Source organism: Brachionichthys hirsutus, chromosome 8 (genome assembly GCF_040956055.1).
Source record: "Brachionichthys hirsutus isolate HB-005 chromosome 8, CSIRO-AGI_Bhir_v1, whole genome shotgun sequence".
Classification (NCBI taxonomy): Eukaryota; Metazoa; Chordata; class Actinopteri; order Lophiiformes; family Brachionichthyidae; genus Brachionichthys; species Brachionichthys hirsutus.
In genome coordinates, this window is record NC_090904.1 from 13690553 (window position 1) to 13716902 (window position 26350).

Genomic DNA, 26350 nt, shown 5'->3' on the forward strand with positions numbered 1-26350 from the left:
CAACCCTGAGAGATTCAGGACTGCAAAGGCGCGTGTGGACAAAGCTGTCAAGGTGAATTAAATCAACGGAGGCCTTTCCATTTCCATGGTTACATCTATTCTAATTTGCGTCTCCTCCCTGTCCACTCAGATGCATAAGATATTCTCCACCCAGGGTCCTTGCGCTGTCATCAGGGCAGCATTGAGGGCCAGAGGCTGGGTTGAGCAGCTTCGACAACACCCGAGCAAACACGCTCCCCGGCGTCACAGCTCCAAGGATGCTCGCGATGGTGATGATGGAGCTGGAAGTAGATGTAACTGTCCCAAACATCAGATATCTTTCCCACTGCCGCTAATGCTCCACGTTCTTTTCAGAAAACTCAGGGGAAGAGCAGGACCCTGGTGGACTGTATGAGCTCATGGTAAAAGCCAGAGGTTAAAGTGAATACGTGGAGAGTTGTTGCTTATCTTGATTACCGGTGCTGGAAATTGGAGTGTCACGTAGGAGAAGTCAACAGATTCCCCTGTTCAGCTCTCATTCTTTTGACACTTCTTACAGTGTCGCCTGGTTAAAAAAGAAATGGTTTACTTCTCGTGGACAGTCACTAGAAGTGCCTTAAATCGCAACAACTTGCACAAAGCACTCATAACCAATCATTTTGCAAACACAGGAAGCTTCACCTCAAAGGTACATTACAGGTTTTTATAATTCCTTAATTTTATCATGGCATCCTGACATGTCCGCCTGTAATACCTGCCTCTTGTTTGTCAGTTGGGCTTGTGTTGGAATCTGAGGAGCCTGTTTGGTTCCGCTGACCCTAGCGCCTTCTTCCCCCGCTGCTATATACTAGGACAAGATGACAAGCTTGCTTTTCTTGGTTAGAATGCATTTTTTTCTATTCATAATAAAAGCCTTGAATGCTTCTACTTTCAGCGGTAACGCTTACGCTAACTTGTCTGTCTATGCTTTGTGTAGAGGACTACAGGAGGACTGCCTGCACTAGCCTACTGAAGTACATTGTGGAGAGGGAACAGTATTTCCAAGGAGAGGAAACAAGTCACAGTTTTCAGGGTATATTGCATCTTTTACGCAGCTATGTTCACGCTCAATGAAGAAAAGATGAAATAAATGGAGACACACTTTCCTGCTTCCCCATCAGATCAGCGGATAAGAAGCAAACAGCGATCGAGACCAGTGGCCATTTCCAAAAGTATTGAATGTGCACTCAAAGTATGCCAGGATTTCCTGGACAGACTGGAGCCTTGTGACCGAGACCAGCGTTTGGAGACCCCACAAACACTTACAGATGAGGAGTGGGCAGAGTTCATTCAGACTTACTGCCTTGTTGTTCAGTGAGTTCATTGCGTCCACGTGGGAGGTGAAGGGAAGCTGCAGACCAAGGGGCTTTTCTCACTGCAGCACTTCTCTCTATTTGCTCACTCAGTGATGAAGCAGAGATCGAGGAGAGTATTCACTTTGTGAATAGCTGCAAAGTTATGCTACACAGGATGGCGCGGGTTTGCCCACAGCTGGACATTGACGGCATACACAACATCTGGATCGTCAAACCTGGAGCTCAGTCCAGGGGCAGAGGTGAGAGATCAGACACAAATCGTTCAATATCCGCTACAGTCCTGGCTGACATGCAGCGATCTCCTAGGGATCAAGTGTACCAAGAGCTTGGATCAGATTCTCAAATTTATGGATGGAAGTCCAACCACGATACCTGGAAGCACTTGGGTGGTGCAAAAGTACTTGGAGCGCCCCCTGCTGGTGTGTGACACAAAGTTTGATGTGCGCCAGTGGTTCCTCGTCACCGACTGGAACCCCCTGACAGTCTGGTTTTATAAAAAGTGCTACCTGCGCTTTTCCACGCAGCCATACTCACTGGATACACTGGACAGGTAAGAGCGACAGAAATAAAGTCATGAATGAAAGGTTACAGGTAGCATTAGCTGTGAAGCCAGAGTGCTAAATGGAGAGACGTATGCAAATACTATGAGTAAATACTACTGTACTATAGTTCCATGTTCTCTATAAACACTTGATTGCTGGATTTTTTTGGCAGCTCTTTTTTAATTTTGTGCAAATGAAGAAATAATGAATGCAAACTATTCACATGTCTACGCATATGTTGTGATTACATAACAATTGCCAAACCAGTGGATCTGTAGTTGAGAACTAAATACTTTCATGAAGAACAGACTTATGCACCTTTTCTTTCCTCGTGTTTCGTTACGCGTTTCAATTCCATGCCAGCTATTTCTTCTCATTTGTCTTTGCAATCATGGCCACTCTTCAGCCTGCCTTTTTTATTTTTTTTAGTTCTGTCCACTTGTGCAATTACGAAATCCAGAAGAAACTGAGACCCTCAGAACGACGGCATCAATGTATCCCAGCATACAACATGTGGTCGGACGACCAGTTCAAGAGCTTTCTGTGCAGCCAGGGTCTGGCAGGTCAGTGGCAGGCTGTGGTGGTCCCGAGGATGAAGAAGGCTTTAGTCCATACATTACAGGGCGTACAGGATCAGATGGAACCAGAGAAAAACTCATTTGAGCTCTACGGTGCAGATTTCATGATAGGTATGATAATATCACTTTTGACAAATTGTTGTAGAACATGTCAGACCAGTGGCTGTGAAATGACAGTGTCTGATTTGTTCTCTTTTCTTTCATTTTATGAACTATGAAGACGCTTTGAGTTCATCACCTTTTTTGTTTCCTTTCTCTAAGGTTGTGACCTCCATCCATGGCTATTAGAAATCAATTCCGGTCCCACTATGGCGCCCTCCACCCCTGTGACCGCCCGTCTGTGTGCTGCTGTGCAGGAAGACATATTACGTGTTGTCCTGGACCGCCGAGCAGACCGCACTGCACCCACAGGATACTTTCAGCTCATGTATCAGCAGGTTTGAAAAGTTTTTTTTTGTACTTCTCCAGGTTATAGTATATAGTAAAACATCATTATGATAGAGATATACCCTCTTATAAATGCCACTTTTGGTCTTTAGGCAGTAGTAGAAGTGCCACCACCTGTACAACTTGGGCTACCTGTTCAAGACCCCGAGATCAAATGTTTCTCCCCGCCATTTCCTCTGAGGCCCTCCAACTATTCAGCACCAAAACACCACGGCCTTGTCAAGGAGAAAGAAACAGCTCTGAACAAAATGAAGCATCTACCTCATATACTGGTGAAAAGTGAAAAAACCCATCCTGAAAACACCAGCCGTGGGGGTTCCACCACCTCCTCTTCTTCTTCCTCGTAAAGTGTCTGTGCCTTTGGTGCACAGTCTCAGTAAATATTTTACAGAAGAATAAATCAGAGTTGTTCTCAGTGCAATATTAACTGCACCATAGGAGATTATTGTTACAGAACAGCGGCCACAGGCTCCATAAGTGCTGAAATAACTTCTAAAAGTATGGCTATTGAAAATCATACGCCCCTTCAGTTTGAATGGCGATGGAGGAATTTATTTGCCTGTGCTTCATATTAAAGTCAATGCGTATGTGATTGCTATGTTCTGAGTCAGACTACAGTCTTTTAATTATTTGAGATTAATTCATTTGATTTTATGCAACAGCATCTTGTGGACATTCCTAAGACCAGAATATTATCCGTTGATGTAGGTGCTGTTTCTTTGAGAGAAAGAAGTTTGTTTATGGATCATTCAGAGGAATTTGTTTTTTTTAAATGCCATTTTCTGGATTTAAAGCTCCATAAACAATCATATTACAGCAAGTTACACCTGCAAAACAGAGAAATTACATATTACAGCTATATTACAAAAATAATAACATGGAGACATACACCAGATCCTAACACCAATAGAAATTCATTTAAAACAATAATTCAAACCACTGAATCTAAATACAGGGACGGACAAGAAAAAGCTTTAGAAGTAGCTCAAACATTTACAAATCCAAGGAAGCATTACATTTTAAGCACTATTTGCTGTTCAATGAACGTCACAATATTTAGTCTTAATTTACATTTGATATTAAGATACACAGCTGCAGGCAGGTCAACGTCACGCTCAATGACACAAAATGAACAGTAGATGGCGACGTTACCCACTTTGACTGTAGTACTACACTTTAAATAGTGACGAAGAAGACAAGCGACCAGGCTTGACTCCTCCTCCTTTCCGCCTGTCTTGTATCTGCCTTGAGAAATGGCGGCGTCCGTTTGCCGAGTTGGGAGCTCCGTGGGCCGAGCCCTAGTGAAGAACCGCAGCGTAAGTGGAGATAATAATAATGTTAAGCAGAATTGCTTTGTGTTAATAAGATATTTGCGTGTGATATAACTTGCTAACTAGCTAAGTCTGCACCAGGAAGCGAAGGGGTTTAGCTTGCTAGCCGGGAATGCAAGGTCACCCATCAAATAAGTCTTCTATCAACCGAAGTAGTGCAAAGATAGCATAATATGCGTGTTATTGAAATGGAGAAGGTTCTTCTCTTGGCTGTTCGCGGGCAGTCACAAGGTCAACCGCCGTATGGTCGCCATTTGTCCTTACTAAGCCCAGCTAGGACTTCAGGCTAGCAGCGCTAGTACGGGTTCGGTGGAAAGCTAGTGACAATACCGTCATTTTGATGATCATCGGTTCGTTTGCATCTTAAGCAGTGCGAGATGAGGCCTTGATAAAACATTTTTTACCATCGTCATGCACAAGATATTATTGTGCACTATGAAACACACTCATTGTGCATTGGGGCTACTACATGGTGTGTTTCCTTTTAGTGTGGAAGTTTAACATATCCTGAACTTTATAATGGTTCTCGGTGTCTCTGGCCTCGCAGCCCATCCTGCTGTCTCTGAGACGCGGACAGGCCTCGGTCAGCTACGCCCAGAGCCTGGCGGCGGCCCCAGAAACGCGCCTCTCTGCCCTGGACAACGGGTTGAGGGTTGCGTCTGAGGAGACTGGACATGCCACATGCACAGTAAGACCACATTCACAAAGGATCTGTTCATAAAACGTGCACGGTGTTGTTCATTGTCAACCAGAGGTAAACTATGTTTTAGTTTAGGTTCTTTTAGTTTTATGTACCGCTTTTCTTTTCTAGGTTGGACTTTGGGTAAATGCTGGCAGTCGCTATGAAAGTGAGAAGAACAACGGAGCGAGTTTCTTCTTGGAGCACATGGCGTTCAAGGTAGACGTTAGATTTAATGTGACGGCACTGTGAGCAGCTTAAAGATGTGTTTAGATTCTGTCTGCGTATATTCCTGAGGTTTACACGTGGTCCGCACTGAACAACGTACTTGTTTAACAACAATTTGGGGTTACGACGGACTTTCTGAAATATTAAAGTATGTATTCAGCGACAAGGAATCGTCTGTGAATGTGTCAGAGTGACACAATTCACAGACGGGAGGAAGCAAGATATGACAAATGGTTGTTTTTATTCCTTTCCCATTTTGGAAGAGATTCCTCTCTTACACTGCGTCACAGGAAAAAAAAATGGCAAAAAGAAAAATGCATTCATTTCCTACAGCTTTGCTGGAGCTTATCTCAGCTTGCTATGGGCCGGTGGCGGGGTACCCACCGAATCGCATCGCGGATCCACACAGGCGGACGCCAACTCACGCAGACACTCACACACACTACGGATCGACAGTACGGAGCAGGCGCGCCATCCTGCTTTGAGGCGACGGCGCTAACCAGTCTGCTACCGTCCCGTCCCAAATCAAGAATCATAGTAAAAAAGAAATCGTGAAAAAAAAGAATAGATGAACAAATCACCGGGCATACCCAACACGATATCTAGCGTCTATAAAATATCTATATATAGTAGGTTGGTGCAATAATGCAGGAACAAATGGAAAGAAATAATCAACTTGATGTATAACATAAAACTACACCTCATTTATTTACTGAGGTGCAACTAAAAAAAAACCTCAATATATTTGAACCAAATGTGTCGACACAAGTTTTCCATGTACTGAACCTCCGTGGGGCGATCGATGCCGTTACACGGTTTCTATCGTTCATCTTTCCTCTCCCTCAGGGGACCAAGAAGCATCCTCAGACGGCCCTGGAGGAACAGGTGGAGTCTATGGGTGCTCACCTTAGTGCATACACCTCCAGGGAACATACTGCATACTACATGAAGACCCTGGCTAAAGACCTCCCCAAAGGTACAATAACCATTTTACAACCAGTAAAAACACATTATGTATATATATCGCTCCTCTCGGTAGACATCGTGGGTGAGACCGCAGAAAGTCGAACAGTCACAGAGGTCGTAAGTCGTGACTACCCGTATGCGCGGTTCTATTAGACGTAAGCGTCTGTAGCTGCCTGTGCACGTTGACTGTAATCCATGCATGCAAGCTGCTACTGTAACAAAGGAATGTCCTGCGATGGGTTAGAATGGGCCCATCTATGAGTTCAGGATTTCAGGGTGTCGACGTATCTGATGGGGAATCTTTACTGCCTACGGGACAGGTAATAACGATGCTCACTAACGCGAACAACCTTTCTCCTCGTGTGTCGTCTCAGCGGTGGCGCTGCTGTCGGAGGTAGTGCAGAGCTCCTTGCTGAACGAGGCAGAGATTGAGCAGCAGAGGGGCGTGGTGCTGCGCGAGCTGCAGGAAGTCGAGGGCAACCTCCAGGATGTTTGCCTGGACCTGCTGCACGCTACAGCCTTCCAGGGCACGGCTCTGGGACACAGCGTCCTGGGACCTTCCAGCAACGCCAGGCAGGAGGAACTGCATGCTCAGTGGTTTACATGATTCAATCCAGTGTACAAGTAATCAATATTCAGTCCGGCTGTCACAGGACTCTGACTCGCCAGGACCTGGTGGCTTACATCAACTGCCACTACAAAGCTCCGCGTATGGTGCTGGCTGCTGCCGGAGGTATCCCACCCGCCACACCGAGGAGACGCGCCTGTTCCGCTGTTCCAGAATGTCTAAGTTCATGTCGCCTCTGCAGGTGTGAGCCACGAGGAGCTGGTCGGTTTGGCCCAAACGCACTTCAGTGGCTTGTCTTTTGAGTATGAGGGAGACGCTGTGCCCTTGTTGCCACCTTGCAGATTTACAGGCAGTGAGGTGAGACCTTCGGATAATGTTTTTACATGTATTTTTTTTTATTCACGTCATATCTAATTCCACTGCAGAAACTATGCTATATATTTTTTTGATCAGCATCATAAAAGTGAGGATGCCGATGTCATTAAATATCATGCAAACTACCAATTGTTGCCTCATATTATAATAATTATTAACACGTCTCCACAATTACAAGTGCATTTTGACATTTTGAAATTTGATGCAAATTATATATTTTTTGGGTTTCCATGAAAGGATATTTCAGTTGCATCACTAGGTGTGGCCAGTCATAAACTATACGTACTAGCTTCAACACACTTTTCACATGTATTAACGATAAAAAGTTCCGTCTCTTAATGTTTTGATGTTTCTACAAATCTTTTTTTTCGTGTTTTTATATTTAAAAATGACAAAGTGCTTCTGAAGGTCGATCATCATGTCCATACCGTATATCCACTACTCAAGGCTCACGACAGGATAGGAGGATATGACACCTAATGGTGGATTTGTTGCATAACGATTGAATTTGAGTCATAAATAACGCAGCTCCAACTTCTGTGACGGAGGCATTTGTTGCATTTGTCGTTATTGAGCACAGTTAAAGCTGCGATTCTTCTCTTCAGATCCGTATGCGTGACGATGACCTACCCCTGGCACACATTGCCATTGCAGTACAGGGGGCCAGTGTTTCCAGTCCCGACCTTGTGCCGCTCATGTTGGCCAACTCCATCATCGGCAGCTTTGACGTCACCTGCGGTGGTGGAAAGGTTAGTGAAACGGGCTTTTTGTGCTGCCGTTTCTTGGCTTGTACAGGAAAAAAAAAAACAGACAAGGATGAAATGGGTGCAACCGGTGCCTCTCAAAGTGCACTTGAGTGGCAGGTTATCTGAGGATTGTGAATTTAAGACAATCAATATCCATTCTGTCCTGCAGAACCTCAGCAGCCGCCTGGCTAGCCTCGCAGTGGAGGCTAACCTGTGTCACAGCTTCCAAGCCTTCCACTCCTCCTACAGTGACACCGGCCTGCTGGGCATTCACTTTGTGTGTGATAAAAATAACATTGAAGACATGATGCACTTAGCCCAGAACGCTTGGTCAGTAATTACTCCAGGACACACACACACACACACACACACACATGCTGATGCAGTATTTGTATGATGCCGCTTTGTGTTATTGGAGTAGTATGTTTATTTGTCGTCTTGCGTCCTCTTTCTGCTCCCGGCAGGATGAACCTTTGCACCTCGGTCACAGAGAGCGATGTAACCAGAGGCAAGAACACTCTCAAGGCCGGCCTGATTGGCCAGCTCAATGGTGCGTAACACGCATGTTGTATTCAATTCATAAACCGTGCTATTCAATCCCATTGAGGACCACATCCGGCTCGGTTTTGAGCTGAATGTCATGAGCAGAGTATTTCAAGTCGCAGCTTATCACACACGATTGTCTTTCAGGAACGACACCGATTTGCGATGACATTGGCAGACACATCCTGAACTACGGGCGGCGCATTCCTCTTTCAGAGTGGGACGCTCAGATCGAAGTGAGTTCACTCAGAATTCTGCTTTGGATTGTGGCAAGCGGGGCCTTTTCCAAAGCGGCTTGAACTGCCACGCCGTCGAGTTGCTTCTGATTGACCTCGATCCCTACCTGCAGGCCGTGACTCCCAAGATGTTGCGGGATGTCTGCTCCAAATATATCTATGACAAGTGTCCTGCTGTGGCAGGCGTCGGTAGGTTTTCGGTGGCTTCTGTCATTTTGCAGCAATGCCGGGGCCTTGTAGCGATCTTTCTCTCTAATCGGTCCTTCCTGCATGTGTTCAACAGGCCCCATCGAGCAGCTCCCTGACTACAACAGAATGCGCAGCGCCATGTACTGGCTGAGGTTTTAATTTAGAATGTTTGCTCCTTACCTGCGACCAGGAACGCCTGAAGATTGAGGTTTTTTTCTCCACTGACGGAGGTCGTGCTCCATTTTATTCAGCAGGAGTGAGTGTTGCTGTTTAGCATGCTAGGATATCTTATTGCTGCTGTTTCATGCCAGTATGATTACCTGTCCTCACTCTGATTTAACAGCACAGGCATCCATCCAACAGCGCTCTTCTTCCCGCCTCACTTTCTTACTCCAGCCGGTACCCATGTTTATCCAGAAGGGAGGACGCAAAGTGTTGTAATGATAAATCTGTTGCTACTTCATTGTACACAGCTCATTCTCACCATCGGGTAGAAGGCAGGTAGTAAGAAAAAGAAAACCAAGAAAATTATCATTTCCTGGACAGGATACAACCAATTGGAAAAACGAGTATATTTATCATTTCTGTAACATTTGTTTTTGTCCTCTATTGTACATAATAGAAGTCCCTCACCCTGATAAAATAAAACACTGTAAAACACATCATGTGTGGTTTGTCTAACTTCTCTGCACATTTGTTAGTGTCTAAGTTTAAAGTATCCGACGCTGGACATGGGTGCGTCTCGTATTTGGTTTCTGTGATGGACGAAATGGTCGATCGATATCTGAGAAACAGAATTCAATGAAATCGCATGTGTTTTACAAGCGTGCCGTCTAATTTTGCTTGGTTTCGCTTTATTAGGGACATTTTTCTATGGTTTTGGGTATGCTTTAAAGTACATAAACTAAGGATTTATATTATTACTCTGATGATGAAAACACTCGACCCTTGGGTTTAATGAGAAGTTGCAGGCTCTCCTTAATCAGCAGGATCATAACTAAAAAAAAATATCTACTTGCATTTAATTTTCTGTGCCACGTTCTGTTATCTCAGGTAACAAGAAGAGAACATTCCCCCACGTAATTTCATGTTGACCATAATTGTGAGTCACCTACAGAGTCACGGGCTGTTTGTTCGCCATGCTTAATCGTTTCTGTGATTACATTACTGATATTCGACCCCGGATATCTTCATTTGTGTTTGTTTATCTTCCCTCGAGGGAACAACTATTGTAAACAGGCTGTGTTAGTAATATTCATTATTCAGATGAGGATAAGTTCCTTGATGCGCTGGACTTGAGGCAATTCAGGAAACCCCGTCTAGTTGAGCCGTCCTCTTGGGCCCGACAGTCTCTTACTCCTTGTTCTCCAGGGAGCCCCCCCCGATTGCTCTTCTCTCCTCATCTGTGTTCTGTAAATAGAAAGAGTATGCACCTAGGGACAGTGTCCAGCACATGGAAACACAAGAAGAGGTGTAAACATGATTAAAAGAGCCCGTAATGATGATCTGATCATTATTGTCTCATTGCTTCAAAATTAGAAGCCAGGGAGCAAATCCGCAGCCTCTTTTACTCTAATTCAGTAATCAAGGAATGCATCAATCCAATTAAAATAAATGTAATCGGTTCCCTAAACTCTAAATGACACCACACTTGGTTTGGTTGCTCCCTGTAGGATTTCTTCATTATGGCGGCAATGAGAAAGAATGTGGGCCTGCTCATTCATGAAGAACTGCCCCCGCCTTCTGCTGTTTTAGGTAGAAATAGCACGAAACGAGGACGCTCTCGGTGAGTCAACACGATTCCCCTTTGGTGGCGACTGTCTCTTCAAGGTCATATCAATGGTTCTTCGCTTCAACTTTGTTTAACTCCTGTTTTGACAGCAGACCGGAACAACCACCCAATTCATGATAAGCAAACTACTGTGATTACATTGTGTTATTTTTAGAAAGAGGGGGGGACGGCATTGAGAGTAGAGGAAATGAGATGAAATGGAGGGAGGGCGATGGGATGTAGCGACGCAAGGCACTGACAAAGAGGGGAGGACCGACGTGGATGAGGAGGCACAAGTCCAGTTCAGCATCCTACTGCAAGGGTCGCTTCTCCAGTAGCTGCGTGGGAGTCGGAATATACGCTGCCACAGGACAACTAAAGGTCACAGAGTGGTGACAGAGTAAGTATGCCTGGGGCTTTTACGGCACTCGATTGCCCGGGGGCTTCAGACATGTGTTTGGGGCAACATTGCATGATTCATGTATCTTTCTCAGATTATTTCTAGGAAGAGTGGACGAGATCTTGGAGAGTAAATAATTGTCTGCAGAATATCGTTTTATAAGATTTGTTTTCCCCACTTGTAGAGTTGCACAGTGGAGGGGCAGATCGTGCACTGTATGGCGGGGGCTCCTTAAATGTAAATCGTCCTTGAAGATAAGCCTTGGCTTCTTCCTATTCCTTTCTGAATGAGTCAAATGTGTATTATATTGAAGCTGGCTTTTTATTTATTTTTATTTTATGGGTGCTGTATGTATATTATATATATATATAAAAATGTTTTGTTGTTGCATTTGAAATAAATATAATAAAAAATGCTCAAGGCGACAGATATATGATTTGATTTTCATTTCACTGCTTCCTTCAATCATTTCCTCTCTGCCTCGTATTTTACATCACTTCATGACTACGGAGGGACTGAATGGCTGTTTGTGGCTGGTTTCTTCCGAAGGGACTGAATGGCTGTTTGTGGCTGGTTTCTTCCGACCTATTATGGCAAAGGAGGAAATTCACAGTTGGGTCATTTTGAGCCATTGGCTGATCTGCATTTCTTTCCCAGCAGATCACTCTCCACCATGAGAAGTGTGCGTTTGTGTTTCCTCCTGGCTCTGCTGCTGCCTTGGTGTGTCCAGAGCCAGAGGTCCAGTCCCGGCCTCGCCAAACTTGATGAGGACGCACAGAGAAAAGTCACGGTTATCGATATACTCAACCGCACTGGTGCGTTGAACTCGTTACTCCCATCAGAGCATCGACCTGTCCTACGGCGAGCGCAAGCCATGCGCCCTGCCTCCCAGGGGCCAAAGAGAGGCCAGCACGGGTCCCGTTTTGCCCTGTCCCTTGATGTTCCCACCAACATCCTCAGTGTCCTCATAGACCTGGCAAAGAACCAGGACATGAGAACCAAAGCAGCAGCCAATAAACAACTGATGGCACGAATAGGCAAGCGGAAATAGGAGACAAGACCCCTTGTCAGGTCAGAAACGTTGATCAGGTTCTGAAATCTGTTTCCTGTGTCTGCATGTCTATTCTTGAAGTCAAAGAAAATGTTGTTCAATTAAATCCAATATGACACTCGTGTTTTTCCAAGTGTAATTAATTTCATTCTGCAAATATTATCATGCTTAGTGACGATGCCAGATCACAAGCTTCAGCAACCCATAAAGCTCAAATGAATGGGTCCGAGCCCAAGGAGCGTGCGTCACCGACAGCCAGGTCTGATATGTGATTACGGGACAATGACATAGGCAGGATATTGACCTCTGAACAGAAAAGGAAACCCTTCCAATACACAAAGACAAAGGCAGATAGTTGATATATTCAGTAAAAGGTCGTAGCTATTTCGAGTCTGATGCATTATCTCCTCTACATTAGACATTCATCTGCTCTCCTGCAGTGAGCGTGAAATGTGAAGCAGCAGAGCAAAAATAAACTGTTAATGAGATTTGTGAGCATATTTCCTCTGTCCCAATGATGGGATCCACTACAAACTGCAGAAACTTCAGTTCGGTCACAGTTTAAAAGGCGACGAGGCCGATAATTGAGACCAATAAAGAGTCACAGCAGTTCTCCAGCCCAATTCCTCTAGAAGCTACTCAGATATTTGCATTTATTATTAGTATTTTTCGTTGTACTTGCTGTCATCAGTTCATAAAGATGTCGACATCGTTAGGAGAACACTTTAATAATGATCTATTGGGGGGGGTAGTTTCCTTTCTGTTGCAACGGTCGTCCCAGAATCATGAAAACTTACACAAGAAATCATGCTCTATTTTTAATAATCCATTTATAAGGCTTTGTTTCCCAAAACTACAGATGTGGACTTCTGGAAAGAGAAGTACATACGGCAGTTAGAATACAAAACATTTAACTGGAGGCTAATCTGTTTTATGTAACAAGCACAGTCTTTGTTTGGGTTTGAAGCAGCTTCACATTTGCCTCCACACGACAAGTGCATTCTTGCAAGAGATGCTACTGAAGTAGGGGGACCACAGCATATTTTATTTTATTTTATTTTTTATCTAAAATAATGATACTAAATGAAACCACACCTGGACTCAAACTGATAACGAAACACACTTTTTGAACAACTTCAGTTGTTTATTAAAGCAGGCAACACTCAGGCGCGGCCATGACAACAGTGCTTCCTTGTGTTTCTTTTGGCTGTGAGGGATTTTATTCTTGACTTGTCCTGCTGAGACTCGGTATTGAAGCAAGAGAGCCGACATGCTGCATTCAACCACCGACGTCTTCCTGCCACATGCGTCTTATTGCATGCACTGAGCTCCTGACACCGGAATAAAGCTGCACTTCTTTTAGATGTCAATTAAAGCTTCATTCAGTTTGCTGAGCAAATTTAAAAAGGGACAGCTACCAGCATTGCTTTCTTCACTGAAGGTCGGGGTCGGATCCGGAGTCGGTTCTGTGGCAATAGAGGATTAAGTATCAACTTTAAAACCAATTTCCCTTGAATCCTAAATGAAAACAAAATATAAAAAATATATCTCTGGGATTGTTTTCATCTAAATTATGCTGCTCCGGCTGCTTCATTGACCCAGAATCCTCAAATGACACAAAAATGAGTCTTTATCAGGACAACAACCGTCATGCTGATACCTCTGGGTGTGACAACGTGAAGTCAAATCTAACATGCATGTTGAGTCTGATTGACAAAGCGTGCATTCTGCATTACAGCGGTTGTCGTAATCTGAGCAGCACTGCTTGAACTTCATGCACTGAGCATCGCAGCTGCACCTCCGACCTCTTTTGAAGGCTTCCCCGCATCGCCCTTTACACGAGTTTCCTTTTGCACACAAACACGTGTGAGGACCAAAGACTACAAATATTTTATTATTACATGGAACATCCAGATGGCATCTGAAAGTTGGTTCTCTGATGGTGAAAATCAGTGCAGAGCATTTCTATTCGTACCAAGGTACCAGCATCTACAGTGTTGACTCTGTTTGTCTACACTGAGTGGCATTATTCGTACGTCAGGAGAGAAAAGGTCTCACTGGTGCTGCATTGAGCTTCGTAGTCCTTGCAGCACTCATCATAAACCAGGCAGTTGTGTCACACGGGCACATGAAGCTCCTGGAGAACGCCGCACCACAGCGTCCTGTGCAGCTTGTTGTTAATGACAAACAACATAAACTGTATCTTTAAAAATGTCAAACATTTTTAACTTAATAATTCATGTATGTTTTCCAAAAAATAATTGTATAAAAGTAATTAAGACAAGCAAGTGCGTTTTGTGTTTGTTACACGGGTACAAAATGGTATCCTAGCAACCAAAGGTAACAAAGAGCTTAGTGCTTTAATCTTTTCCTTTGCTGTTGGGACATTAAAGCAAGCCCCTGCTTTAATGTCCTAGCCTAGGTATAAAAGCAAGTGCTTTGTGATGCAGGATTCAGACCTTGAGCAAATGACAGCAGTGAAAGATCGGATGAACAAGAACCCTCAAATGAAGCCACAGCGTGAGACTGAGACCCAGTGGACCTCCGACTCTGACCGCAATCTCTTCAGACAACTGCGAGAGATGGCTGCAGAGAAGCAGGAGCTGGAGTTGAAGCTGAAACAGGAGAGATTGGACAACCAGGCGCTGCGAATGGCATACCAGAAGCTGGAAGACGAGCATATCGAACAACAGGAACAGAATTCGGACACTCTGGAATGGCTGCAGGCGTCCAGGGAAGCAGACCTTCAGAGATCCAGCAAAGGGATCGATAAACTCCGTGCTGCTCTCAAAACATCGGACGATGATTGTAACCGGCTCCAGCTGGAGAAATGCGCTCTCTTGGAAGAGGCAGAGAATGTCAGAGTTCACCATGAAAATGAGAAGGTAGGCATTACAATACTGCCCCCCAAGGGTGGAGTAATTTAGTGGTATTTTATTGGTATTGTTAAATGTTGATGATTTATGTACTAAAGACTTTCAACGGAAACAAGACCGCAAGAGCTTTTTTGAAACGCTCCTCTTAGACAGGATGTTTGATTGTACTTGTACTGTAATACATGCTACTGTTTGACTGTACTTGTACTGTAGTACATGCTACTGTTTGACTGTACTTGTACTGTAGTACATGCTACTGTTTGACTGTACATGTACTGTAATACATGCTACTGTTTGACTGTACGTGTACTGTAATGCATACTACTGTGTGACTGTACGTGTACTGTAATACATACTACTGTTTGACTGTACTTGTACTCTAACATTCTATCTCATACATATATTCATCATATTCTTCATCATCAGGTGAAGCTGGCTCAAGAAGCAACCGTTGCCAAGGCAGCGCTGACGGAGCTCCAGCTTCGCTTGACAAAGAATCACGAGATGAAGCAGGAACACGAGCACCACGATACGGAGGCTGTGGAAAAGCTGCAGGCGGAGACGCAAGCAGAGTTTGAGCGGTTCACTACATCGATCGCTAACCTCCGTGCTGCTCTCGAATCATCGGACGATGAATGTAACCGGCTCCACGAGGAGAGTTGGTGTCTCTTAGAAGAGGCAGAAAATGCCAGAGTTCAGCACGAAAATGAGAAGGTAGGCATTACAATACTGCCCCCCAAGGGTGGAACTGTTTGACTCCTTCCCTCAAAGCATGCACCTCTTTGGCCTCCTTCAAAACGCATCTGTGGAGTAATTTATTGTTATTTTATTGGTATTGTTAAATGTCGATGATTAAGGACTTTCAATGGAAACAAGACCGCAAGGGCTTTTTTGGAACGCTCCTCTTAGACAGGATATTTGACTGTACGTGTACTGTAATACATGCTACTCTTTGACTGTACTCTAACATTCTATCTCATAAATCTATTCATCATGTTTATCATCATCAGATGAAGCTGATTCAAGAGGTGACTGTCGCCAAGGCAGCACTGACGGAGCTCCAGCAAGAATTCAGGAGACAGGAGAACCGCAATACGGAGGCTGTGGAAAGGCTGCAGGCGGCCAAGGAAGCAGAGTTTCAGAGATACCGCAAAGGGATCGCTAAACTCCGTGCTGCTCTCAAATCATCGGACGATGATCTTAACCGGCTCCAGCAGGAGAAATGCGCTCTCTTAGGAGAGCCAGAGAAGGTGAAAAGTTTTGATGTCCAGGCGCTGCATATGGCGCACCAGAAGCTCAAGCACGAGCACATGAGACGGGAGCAGCAGAATAAGGAGACTGTGGAAAGGCTGCAGGCGGCCAAGCAAGCAGATTTTGAGCGATACAGCAAAGGGATCGCTAACCTCCGTGCTGCTCTCAAATCATCGGCCGATGATTGTTCCCGGCTCCAGCTGGAGAAACGCTATCTGTTAGAAGAGGCAAAGATGGCTAAAGTTAGCCATTAAAAAGAGATGGTGAATCGAACTATATAGCGTTCTGAATTTATTTCTTATTCATTCCTATTTCTTATTGTATATATGTTATTGTTGTGTGTGTGTGTGTGTGTGTCCTTGAGTGCCAAGAAAGGCGCCTTTAAATAATTTTTTTTATTATTATTATTATTATATTGTGTGTGTTTGTTTTCTTGTTTTTTGATAGTTTGAGGAGCAACATCTTTGCATTAAACCTATAGCTCTGACACTGCTTATTGACAGCTCTGTGAAATCCCCTCTCCACCAATCGCATCGTCTCCATGCTGAACTGATCACTAATCAATAGCGTTACTGGTAAAAAGTAACGAGTAGTGTAACTTGTTACTTTCTCATTTTGAGTAATAATATTACTTACTTACATTACTTATTACTCCCTGCCAAAAGTAACTAGTTACTTATTACTTTAGGTTACTTTTTTTCTTCTCGTCCGCAATAATTGCATCCTTTCGTCCCTAAAGTCTCACTTTGCATGTTCAACATTACCGGATGTGTCTTCATTGTAACTTCTCATTGTTGGTTTAACTCCAAACAGGTTCCTGCACACACGACATGATGAGTCCGTCTGAGTCAGTCTGGACCCTCATTTGAATTAAATGAACATGAAGACTTTTACTTTGTAGGAATTAATAAATTGCTGACTATTGGCCAAATGGAGAAAGTGAAAGAGCCACCCAGTAAGAAGTAAGTTTCTCATACCTGGAATCCAAACTGAAGCAGTTCCTTGTGGTGCCCACACGATGGCGGAATTGTTACGCTGCATGAACTAAAAAAAAAGTGGACATTTAATTATATTTATTAAAGGTATATTTATCGTTTACACTATATGACACACACGTCTTCGCCAAACAGTATTTTATTGACGCGCTTAGCCCTGAAAACTGAAAGGAAGGAGCCAAAATGGCGGACTGAGACACAGGTGTCCTTAATTAAGGCTGGGGCAGGTGAGCTGATGAGAAGGAGACTTTACAGCAGAAACACAGGAAGAAGTAAGTCTGAACGCTTTACCGGTCTGCTTTTTGTGTCACTGGACGGTTTGTAAAAGCATTTTTTTTGTTTTGGTGGTGTTCGTGCTTAGTAGGAAGCGCTGCGTTCCTGTTATTGTAGACGTAACAAGGTTTTGTGGGCCCGTTTTGTGAGAATCCGGAATCCGGCCTCTATCATGAGACTTGCAGTATATTCAGACAATGTGTCTCTTTAAACCGTTTCGAGACCATAAGTTTTGTGGACCTGACTAAAGAGGAAGCTGCTGACTCTTGTGCACTTTGTTTGAACATGACTAAAATCATACCTGGATGATGCTTCTGTCGTGTTATATGCACTTAATTCCCAGAGTTTATACATTCTGTGCTCTCTGCTGATATCAGACAAACCTCTCTCTGTTGGGTGATAACAGAGTAGCCTGTACCTTTGTCTGCATATAGCTGATGAGGGAGGACAGATGGTGAACACTGACCTCATTTGGGGAAGGTACATAACCTTCATACTTTTAAATACCCAAAATTAAATGTGTGCTTTTGATCTAATGGGGATTTTAAAACTCACACAACAGCCAAAGCGGATGTATTTTTGCGTTAACCTACTCAAAGGGGTAAAAAATAAAAAAATAAAAAGGTTCTAATGTGACCACTCAACTCTGAGGTCATGCTGCGCCTGTTCCGAGGCCATGAGGCATGAATGCTGGTGAAGAATTGCGCAAGCAAGTTGCCGACTTGCAGCAGTTATCAGCACAAAGTTCATTGACCACGTGGTGCAAGAAACAGCAACACAAACGGGCAGCGACTATTATCAAAGTCGTTTAGCGGTGAGAAAAGTCGACAGCGACTTCAACAGCGCGAGATCCACGCACACGGGTCAGTACAACGGCTGGAACCGGCTAATAAGCACGTTCAAGAGTTCCTGTCTGTAATTTAACCCTTTCCTTCTGATGACGGAGTCTAAATTGCTCGCTCCCAGTTGCTGGTGGAGGTGCTCTCTAATGGATTACGCTCTGAAGTCCCTCAACCTCCTGACGCCGGCCTCCCTCTCCAAGTAAGAGCTCTGCTCCGCGGGTTCTGGTGCTCCGCGCTGCCTCCCGACAACATATCATCTCCGGCCTTGTGTCGTCTCTCAGGTGTGTAACCGCCAGCGCGTCCATGACCCAGCAGCTCCTGTCGGGTCGAGCTCCTCGGCCCAGGCCCTTCAGGGTCACAAATGCTGACCGCAGTGTGAAGAAGGGCATCATGGCAGATGCGCTTCGTGACTTGATCAACAAGGCAAGAGGAGGGCGGGGGTGTGGTAAAAGCTCACTAGACCGAGGTGTTCCGGACTGTAATGATGTCCCGTCTCGGTGTAATGCGCCGCGTCCACGTCGTTTCCTGATGAGTAACGTGGGTTTACGCGCTCTCAGGTCAGCGACTCTTTGAGCGTGCCTTGCGTCAGCGCCCTGGTTCTGGAGGAAGACGGCACCGGAGTGGACATGGAGGAGTTCTTCCAGACGCTGCCTGAAAATACTGTCCTCATGGTTCTGGAGAAGGGCCAAAAGTGGACCCCTGATTCGGTATGACACTGTTTAACCCAACCACGAGGTGGCAGTGTTGATGTGGAGCTCCATCTTTTAAATCGGCGTCCTGGATTTAAGACATTATTCTGCTGGTGATTCTTTGATGCAGCGATGGAACGGACAGGAAACTGTCTGTCTGCTCATTCAGTAAGGCGGCAGACACGGATAATACGCTGCGTATTCAGTGAATTTTAATCTGGCAAGTATTTGATCCTTCACCCTGAGGATTAATGGGTTGTTGTCCAAAGGTAGAATGCAGGGTGACTTTCTTACATCCTCAGTTTTAGAGATTATTGTAAAGGATAATTTCTGTACATTAGAACGGGGTCAAACCGCAAGCATCATTTCCATAGACATTGATGCATGCAGTGGCTCTTGCACCCCCCCCCCCCTTCCTCCATTAAGTCGCACCAGTGAAGTGCGTCTGCACCCTTTTGACCCAACTTATGCTGTTCGCCCGGTTTCCTGATAGATCCGTCGCTCCAGAGACGAACTCAGTGAATGCATGCAGCAGCGACGGACAGATGTGGCCAAGCTGACCTTTGACCTCTACAAGAACAACCCTACGGATTTCATTGGCTGCCTGAATGTGAAAGCAACCCTGTATGGTGTTTATTCCGTGTCCTATGACCTGCGCTGTTATGCTGCCAAAAGGATGCTGAAGTAAGAGACTGAAAGCTTTTGATCTTTTTATGTGTTGGAAACGATAAACATTTTACATTTTCACAGTATTTTCAGTGACTTTGAGGCACTATATAGATTCCTTCTTTAATAGTTTATACCATTCGGGTATCAAATGGAGGCATTCTAATGACATTCAAATCAATCAATTACCGAGCTGATCATCGCTTTCGTAATCAACCATGAATAATTCTATCCTACTCTAACATAAATCTGCATACGACCCCTGACAAAATGATTTCATATTTTGCTCTACCTGTGTCGGCGTTGAAATGGCCCAAATGTAGAAACACAAAGGCTCGATTTATTGAGATTAGTTCTGGAAGCCGTTATGTCATCTCTGCTGAGATCTGCCGGGTTTTTAGCTTCGGCACGGAGCTTCTGTGAGAGGATTACATTTTTCAGACTATTTGAATATGGGGCTTCAGGGACTCGAACCATTTTCGCGGTAGTTTTATAAGATGCGTTCAATGTCAGAAATGGTCTCTTCAGCTGGTTTGGGTCTATCGCTCATGTCCATTAAGCCAAACTTGATTTGTAATCATCCTTCTCATAGTTCCTCTCATGCCGTCTCGTTTTTATTTATGACTGACGACCACGTTCGTCTTGGCTTCCAGGGAGGCTCTGCGATGGACCGTTTTCTCCATGCAGGCCACGGGACACATCCTGCTGGGTGGCTCCTGCTACATCGAGTACCTGCTGCAGGAAGAGGAGCGAGTGGAGAAGAGCCTGATGCTTCCACCGGAAAGCAGAGTCAGGCAGCTGCAAAACATGCTGCTGGGAAAGACATCCTACTAATGATGGACACGTTCACTCCACCATGATCCGGATGTCAGTTTCCTGTTGAGGCGTTTCACAGGGTTTCTTCTCAAAGTCACTTGCTCTGTTACAGGATCCGAAATACCAAAGCCAGTAAAGTTACTCGCTCGTCATGGTTAGGTATTGGTTTCCTTTTTCCTGGTTCAGTGTACCAGTTTATACCAGTTACATTTCATGCGGACCAATTGAAGTAGGGGTAGTGTTAGATCTGGGGGGTCAGCAGGGTCCTTTGGATGGCTGATCAGCGAAACGTTGGATAGTTGTGAGAAATAAAATCACACTGAGCCACGGGTGTCGATGGAATGCAGGGAGTGACGCTTAGCGGTGACATTTAAAGCTAGCCTGTTTGAGTTTGTCACAATGATTTTAATCCTGTTTCGTTTTACGCTAGCGCTCATTAGTTGACCTATCCACTGTGTAACATTTTCCTCTGATGAATGAATTAATAAAACATGTATCCAATGTTCCTGTTCCAAAAACTCAATTTAAGTCTGCGTGTAATCAGTCCACGAGCTAAAAGTGGCTTTAGGTGTGTGATGCTGGCCTTTGAGCTGCCTTTCTGTGTGCGTGTGTGTGTGGTTGGTTCCTGGTTATTTGGCAACAGATCCAGCTGCCCCCCCCCCCCCCCCCCTGGCTGTCATGCCGTCTGCAATAGAAGCCCAGAGGTAAAGAATGAAGGAAGATCAAGCAGCCGCGGGGACGGGAGCAAACTGCTACACTGAGGAGATGAGGAGAGAGACGAGGCTTCAGCAGGTGCCAGATGTGCTGCTACAAAAACATGTGGACAGATTTGATCCAGATCGGCCGTCATGCTTGATGTGAACAGGGTGACGTAAACAGCGGCACCTACTGGCAAAGTTTGCGACAACAGTGTTTTCAAAGGCATGTGCCACTTGTTTTCTGAAGAGGAAATAACACATGAATGAGTTCTAGATGACTTTTGAAGCCTGATGCTTCTGAACTCTGTCTGCTCCCCCCCCCCCCCCCCCCCCCCCCCCCAGAATCCAGGATCCCAACTTCTGGGCTGATCATATCCAGAACAAGAAGAGTTTGGACCTAAGAAGTGAGGCTGTTATCCTAAAATGATTTTAAAACGAATTTAAACGTAAACTGGTGCCGTAAGGTCGCTTTAAAGTGCTGCCAGAGACCAGCCGGGATTTGCAGATCTAGCGCTTCCCTCTTCCTCCGGTCTCAGCCCGCGGACCGTGCAGCCGCGCGTCCGTCCGTCCCACCGACGCACGCGCTTCTCCACGGGAGACGAGAGACGCTCCCCAGCAACACGCAGGCTGCAGACATGGATCGCTGAGCGCGCGTCTCTGACCCAAACGGTAAGCTTGTTGCTTTGGCAAAGAAAACGTCTTTTGCATCTGTGCAAACTCTCATTATTGCGCAGCGATTTATCTGATCACGCGATATTTTAGTGTAAAATAATGCAGCCGCGTGGAAATTCTTTCATTTCGCGTGAAGCTGACCTCCGTCAGTCCAGACCCTGCACTTCATATCCGAATCAGACCCACTTCATATCCGAATCAGACCCACTTCATCCGAATCAGACCCACTTCATATCCGAATCAGACCCACTTCATATCCGAATCGGCGCTTCTTTCATTTTGTTTTGAACTTTTACGCAGCGTGTTTTTCCACCCAATTCCAGCCCGACATTATTGTAACATGAGTCGGTGTGTTCCTAATGTGTGTGTTTTTTTTTTTTATTCAAGTTTGTTGCGTTAGTCCTGATACCGGGATGGGCGCGTGCATTCCGTCCGCGCAGTGACGCGCACACCGCTGTATGTGCTGCTTGGAAGTATCGATTTAGAAGAGTCCGGGTTTTATAATAAGAAACCAGCGGGCTGCGTGTGGGAGTGGGTGCGTGACACGGTCACGTTACGAGCCCTGAGGCGGTGTGTTTCTCCCACGCTCCTGAGGGAGTCCTCTCCGCAGCCCGTTGGAAACATCTCACGCACCAAATCGTGGTTTTCAGTGTGGACGTGAGCCTGTCGCGTTTCGTTCAAATAGGTTCAATAAAAATGCATTTGGCTTCCAATATTGCAATACTCTAGTTGTATACTTTTATGACTTGGTCCGTTTGCTATATAATAAAGTCAATCTATTCAATCCATATGCAGCCATGGCGATATTCTAAAGGTTTAAATAATTGAAATGCTGGGAAATCTTTCTTACCAATGCTTTTTGAAATGATTATATAATGTTTTCTTGGCACACTGTGATTGCAGTTTGCAGTTTCACTTTTCCTGGTTGGTGTATAAAGATATCGAGAACAATTTAGAACCATTTGCTGACGATCCAGATCACCATGTGGACGGTGTAAATCTAATTAGGCGTGGAATGAGCTGCTTGGCGGAGGTCTGCGCTCTCTGAGTGCATTCCTAGTTTATTTCTGTGGTGATCCACTTTTTACCCTCGCCGAAGCGGAGGCGAGGGTATTGCAATTGGGTGCGTTTGTTTGTCTGTTTGTTTGTCTGTCTGTCTGTCTGTTTGTTTGCTTGTTTGTCTGTCCGAGCGCATAACTCAAAAACTAGTAACCCAATCGGCTTGAAATTTTTACACAAGCAAGGTTCTGTCCGTGGCTCGGTCCTCCCCGAGAATGGCGTTGATCCGGATCTGGATCCAGATTCTAGAATTATTTTTACATCTGGAATTGTGCTTGTGCTGTAAACTGTCACTTTAAGAGGGAGGGACACGAATGGCATGATGGGAAAAAGAGTCCAGAAGGAGTCTTGTAGTATGTTCCGGAGCAGCAAGCTAGAGCAGGTTTGGCCCCTCTGATCCGGAAGCCCTGTTTACTGTCTCACAAGATCCAATAGTCTATTGGAGGCGAGGGTCTGCAATCTCTGATTGTCGTTTTCTAGTTTTTTTAATGTTTTCTGTGATGTTCTCACACAAACTAAATCCTCTATAAAACAGGTGCCAGCTAAATCTGTGGTGAAAGTTGTCTCACGTATGAGTGTTAGTGCTGGAGTTGTGTTTTGTTGACCTTTTAGGATTAGACAAGCTGCTGAGGCGAACTTTATCTATTAGCCTTTTTATCAAACAGAATATGTAGCGATTTCCAGCCTGTAAGAACAATCTGTACTCATAGATCTGAATCACTCAGAGATGTTCTATCGTACGATCCTCATTCCATGTCATACGGGGTTTCTATCAGCCCTTCATCGCCGGCAACGTTTTCATGCTGAACGGAATAGCAAAAAAAAAAAAGATTTTCAAAGCGACAATTACGTAAAACTAAATCTCGTGAGGCGCAGCAGGCGATATGAGGAGTAGCGAGGAAGGCAAGGGTTGGGTGCGAGAGTGTGGAGGTGGAAGAAAGCAAAGAGAAAAAGGGAGACGGCTTGATGAAAGCGTTTGGGTCTGAGCTGAGTTCCCACCACGCCATCGCCGCACTGCGCTGAGGAACGCTTCGATTGTGAGCACGAAGGAGGGAAGACAAATCCATCCAGCGATGCAAAGACAGTCTCTGCTAGATTGTGTGTGTCAATACATCATCGCAGGTGTCTCGCTGCCACCTGCTCACACGCAGACGTAGAAACTGTCTCCCAATCGTGTAAGAAACTGATCCTGCAGCCATTTCAGTTTCAATACGTCGGTTTAGAAACGGAAATGGTTTATATGTGAGAAAGCCGTGTGTCATTTATCCTCCCTGTATTCCTGTACAGATAGACTCAGCAGGTGTCCTGCTGTACAACAGTGTGAGTGCGTGTCTGTGTACTAATGTCGATCGATGTCTGTCTGACTCTTTCATTGTACTGAGATCACTTGTATTTAAAGGGACATTTATTTACTTCTGGTATATTTTTTACTGATATAGTGACTATAGTCACCATGAAAAATGCTCAATGTAGCTTTTTTTGTATATTTGGCACATACCTGTTGACTAGTTTCCCAGTTTGCTGGCCCTGGCTTTGCCGGGAATGATCCATAGCCTGAGTATTTGGCTCTGACATGACATTTCGTCTCCATCACGGTGTGGCGACTGATAAGGGAGCTCGAATTACAGCTTGATGTCTCAGTGGGAAGTCTATTTACACTCTTGCACACATACATATGCCGGTGGTTAGTAACCATAGGGAAGTACAGATGGGCTGTGTTCGGATGGAGACGCTCTCATTCTGAGACCCCCGGGTCTGAATGCTGTTTTTCCTTCTTTTTCCTGGGAGATTAGATTATATATTTGGAGGGGGCAGCTATGTATTGGGTCGCAGTACAGCAATGGAGGACAGAGACACTGGCACCGATATGTAGAGCATGCACATTCAGTCATTCAAATGAATATCAGACATCTGCCAAAGCTGCGTCTGTCTAGTTAGAACTAGATAACACAACTCCTTATCTGAAATACCAGGAATACATTTCCAGGGTCAAGGAATCAGGTGGTTTTAATTTATCGTGCGAGATCTGAATAAATTAATGTCAAAGAGGCATTAACAGCGAAGTGAAGATAAAGGGTTAACATATTATTATTATTATTACAGTTCTAATGTCATACTCCAGAAGTGACATGGAAATGATGCGGTGATGATTGGATGATATCGAGGTTTCAAAACAGCAGATTTATTTCGGCCACATTAATGTTAAACCAGATAATCTAAAAAGTCTCTGGAATAAGAATTTTTAGATTTATCCACGAGTCCAAAACAACAAAATGATAGACTATAAACCACAACACTGGCTCTTTTAGCTGGAACCTTTGAATGAGGCTTCAGCTAATTTGGCTTTTCATTTGAAAATTGCGACAAACCCAAGCAGTCAGTCATTACTGGGGAGTAATTTGGATGAGAGCTTCTTGAGGAAGCTGCAATCAGTCCTAGTTGTACTACCGGTAATTGGCCAATTGTATTTTTAATGAGAACTGCAGTACTTTAAGGAAGTGAAATGTGCATTTTAACCCTGGAATAAGAATATTATGCTCAAATTCAGCAGTAATGTAAACAAAACAAACTTTAAAAAAGTGTCTTTGTTTGCATATATTAAAATTCACCCTAACCCTGGAAGATTTCAACAAGAGGACGGATGCCGTGCTCAACCAATTCAAACGGCACCTCCCTTCACAGAGAGAGTGAAGCGCGTTTTCATTCTGCGTTACGCACAAGTGTGGCTCGATCGTTTGTGTTTACTTGCCTGAAACACCCAGAATACCTTGGTGTGTGTTAGCCGTGAGCTAACGAGCAACAACAGATGTTTGTCTTTCCTTGTGCTCAGTTCGGCATCCGACTAAATCCTCACCGCTCACCAGAGACGCGGGTTATTTCCCTGCGGCCTATTCTTTTTCCTCTCTTCTCTCTGCGTGTTCATTAACACTCCCTCTCCAGTTAGCAATCAACAAGGAAGAAGAGTCACTAATTACAGCACATTATGCTGCGGCTTACTGCTGCAGACAGGTCCAGAAACAAGATTGAAGATAAATTCACATAATGGCTGTAAAAAAAAAGTAGCGTTGTATACGGATCAGAGCGGAATCTGGTTTATTCCTCCAGAGGCCACAGCTCCAGAACCGGCTCTCCCCCTGAGCTTTCCAGTCTCGGCTCCAGCACAAACATTACAACGAGAGATCTGAATATGGCATACTTCTTTTTATACTGTGGAAAAACAGAAGCAGAAACTCCGGTGCACGTGTGTTTGAACCCACTTTCAACCAGTGGCGGGCGGTCAGGGCATGCAAGGCCTTCTCTGCTTGCCTAACATAACCAGAAATCAAGAATACATGATCATATTTATGATAAAATCAATTTAATTTTATGTATATATATATATATATTCTTCACATTCATGTTGTATTATATTACAGTGATGTATTTTTAGGTGAGAGTTTTTATCCAATCAGAATTCAGCTAGCTTGTGTTGCCAGGCGGATTTCATAGTACCAGTGGCAAGTACTATCCGTCCGAGACCTTCAGAATC

The 26350-nt window shown here is 44.6% G+C and overlaps 3 protein-coding genes across 3 annotated transcripts; all 3 read left to right on the forward strand.

Annotated features, from left to right (window-relative positions):
* The first annotated feature begins 28 nt into the window (after positions 1-28).
* LOC137898608 (tubulin monoglycylase TTLL3-like) lies at positions 29-2897 on the forward strand. Its single transcript, XM_068742652.1, has 11 exons — positions 29-52; positions 131-287; positions 355-401; positions 539-667; positions 752-857; positions 956-1051; positions 1140-1332; positions 1425-1573; positions 1641-1884; positions 2306-2565; positions 2716-2897. Exons 2-11 carry the CDS (start codon positions 131-133, stop codon positions 2895-2897), a joined length of 1563 nt encoding a protein of 520 aa, XP_068598753.1. The 5' UTR covers positions 29-52.
* Positions 2898-4140: 1243 nt separating this feature from the next.
* On the forward strand, positions 4141-9424 carry uqcrc1 (ubiquinol-cytochrome c reductase core protein 1). The gene is made up of 13 exons (XM_068742424.1): positions 4141-4217; positions 4780-4920; positions 5044-5130; positions 5986-6115; positions 6480-6678; positions 6759-6838; positions 6915-7030; positions 7654-7797; positions 7964-8124; positions 8259-8344; positions 8485-8573; positions 8687-8762; positions 8857-9424. The coding sequence occupies exons 1-13, from the start codon at positions 4155-4157 to the stop codon at positions 8919-8921; spliced, it is 1437 nt and encodes a 478-aa protein (XP_068598525.1). The 5' UTR covers positions 4141-4154; the 3' UTR covers positions 8922-9424.
* Positions 9425-18367: 8943 nt separating this feature from the next.
* On the forward strand, positions 18368-20410 carry cidec (cell death inducing DFFA like effector c). The gene is made up of 5 exons (XM_068742758.1): positions 18368-18420; positions 18503-18644; positions 18779-18928; positions 19404-19594; positions 20230-20410. The coding sequence occupies exons 1-5, from the start codon at positions 18368-18370 to the stop codon at positions 20408-20410; spliced, it is 717 nt and encodes a 238-aa protein (XP_068598859.1).
* The last annotated feature ends 5940 nt before the right edge of the window (positions 20411-26350 follow it).

Coding starts and splice junctions, on each gene's coding strand:
- cidec (XM_068742758.1), top strand. CDS start 18,368: ATGGATTACGCTCTGAAGTCCCTCAACCTCCTGACGCCGGCCTCCCTC. Junction 18,929..19,403: donor AAAAGTGGACCCCTGATTCG/GTATGACACTGT, acceptor GTTTCCTGATAG/ATCCGTCGCTCCAGAGACGA. Junction 19,595..20,229: donor GCTGCCAAAAGGATGCTGAA/GTAAGAGACTGA, acceptor CTTGGCTTCCAG/GGAGGCTCTGCGATGGACCG.
- uqcrc1 (XM_068742424.1), top strand. CDS start 4,155: ATGGCGGCGTCCGTTTGCCGAGTTGGGAGCTCCGTGGGCCGAGCCCTA. Junction 7,031..7,653: donor GCAGATTTACAGGCAGTGAG/GTGAGACCTTCG, acceptor TCTTCTCTTCAG/ATCCGTATGCGTGACGATGA. Junction 8,763..8,856: donor TCCTGCTGTGGCAGGCGTCG/GTAGGTTTTCGG, acceptor TGTGTTCAACAG/GCCCCATCGAGCAGCTCCCT.
- LOC137898608 (XM_068742652.1), top strand. CDS start 131: ATGCATAAGATATTCTCCACCCAGGGTCCTTGCGCTGTCATCAGGGCA. Junction 858..955: donor TGACAAGCTTGCTTTTCTTG/GTTAGAATGCAT, acceptor TGCTTTGTGTAG/AGGACTACAGGAGGACTGCC. Junction 1,885..2,305: donor TCACTGGATACACTGGACAG/GTAAGAGCGACA, acceptor TATTTTTTTTAG/TTCTGTCCACTTGTGCAATT.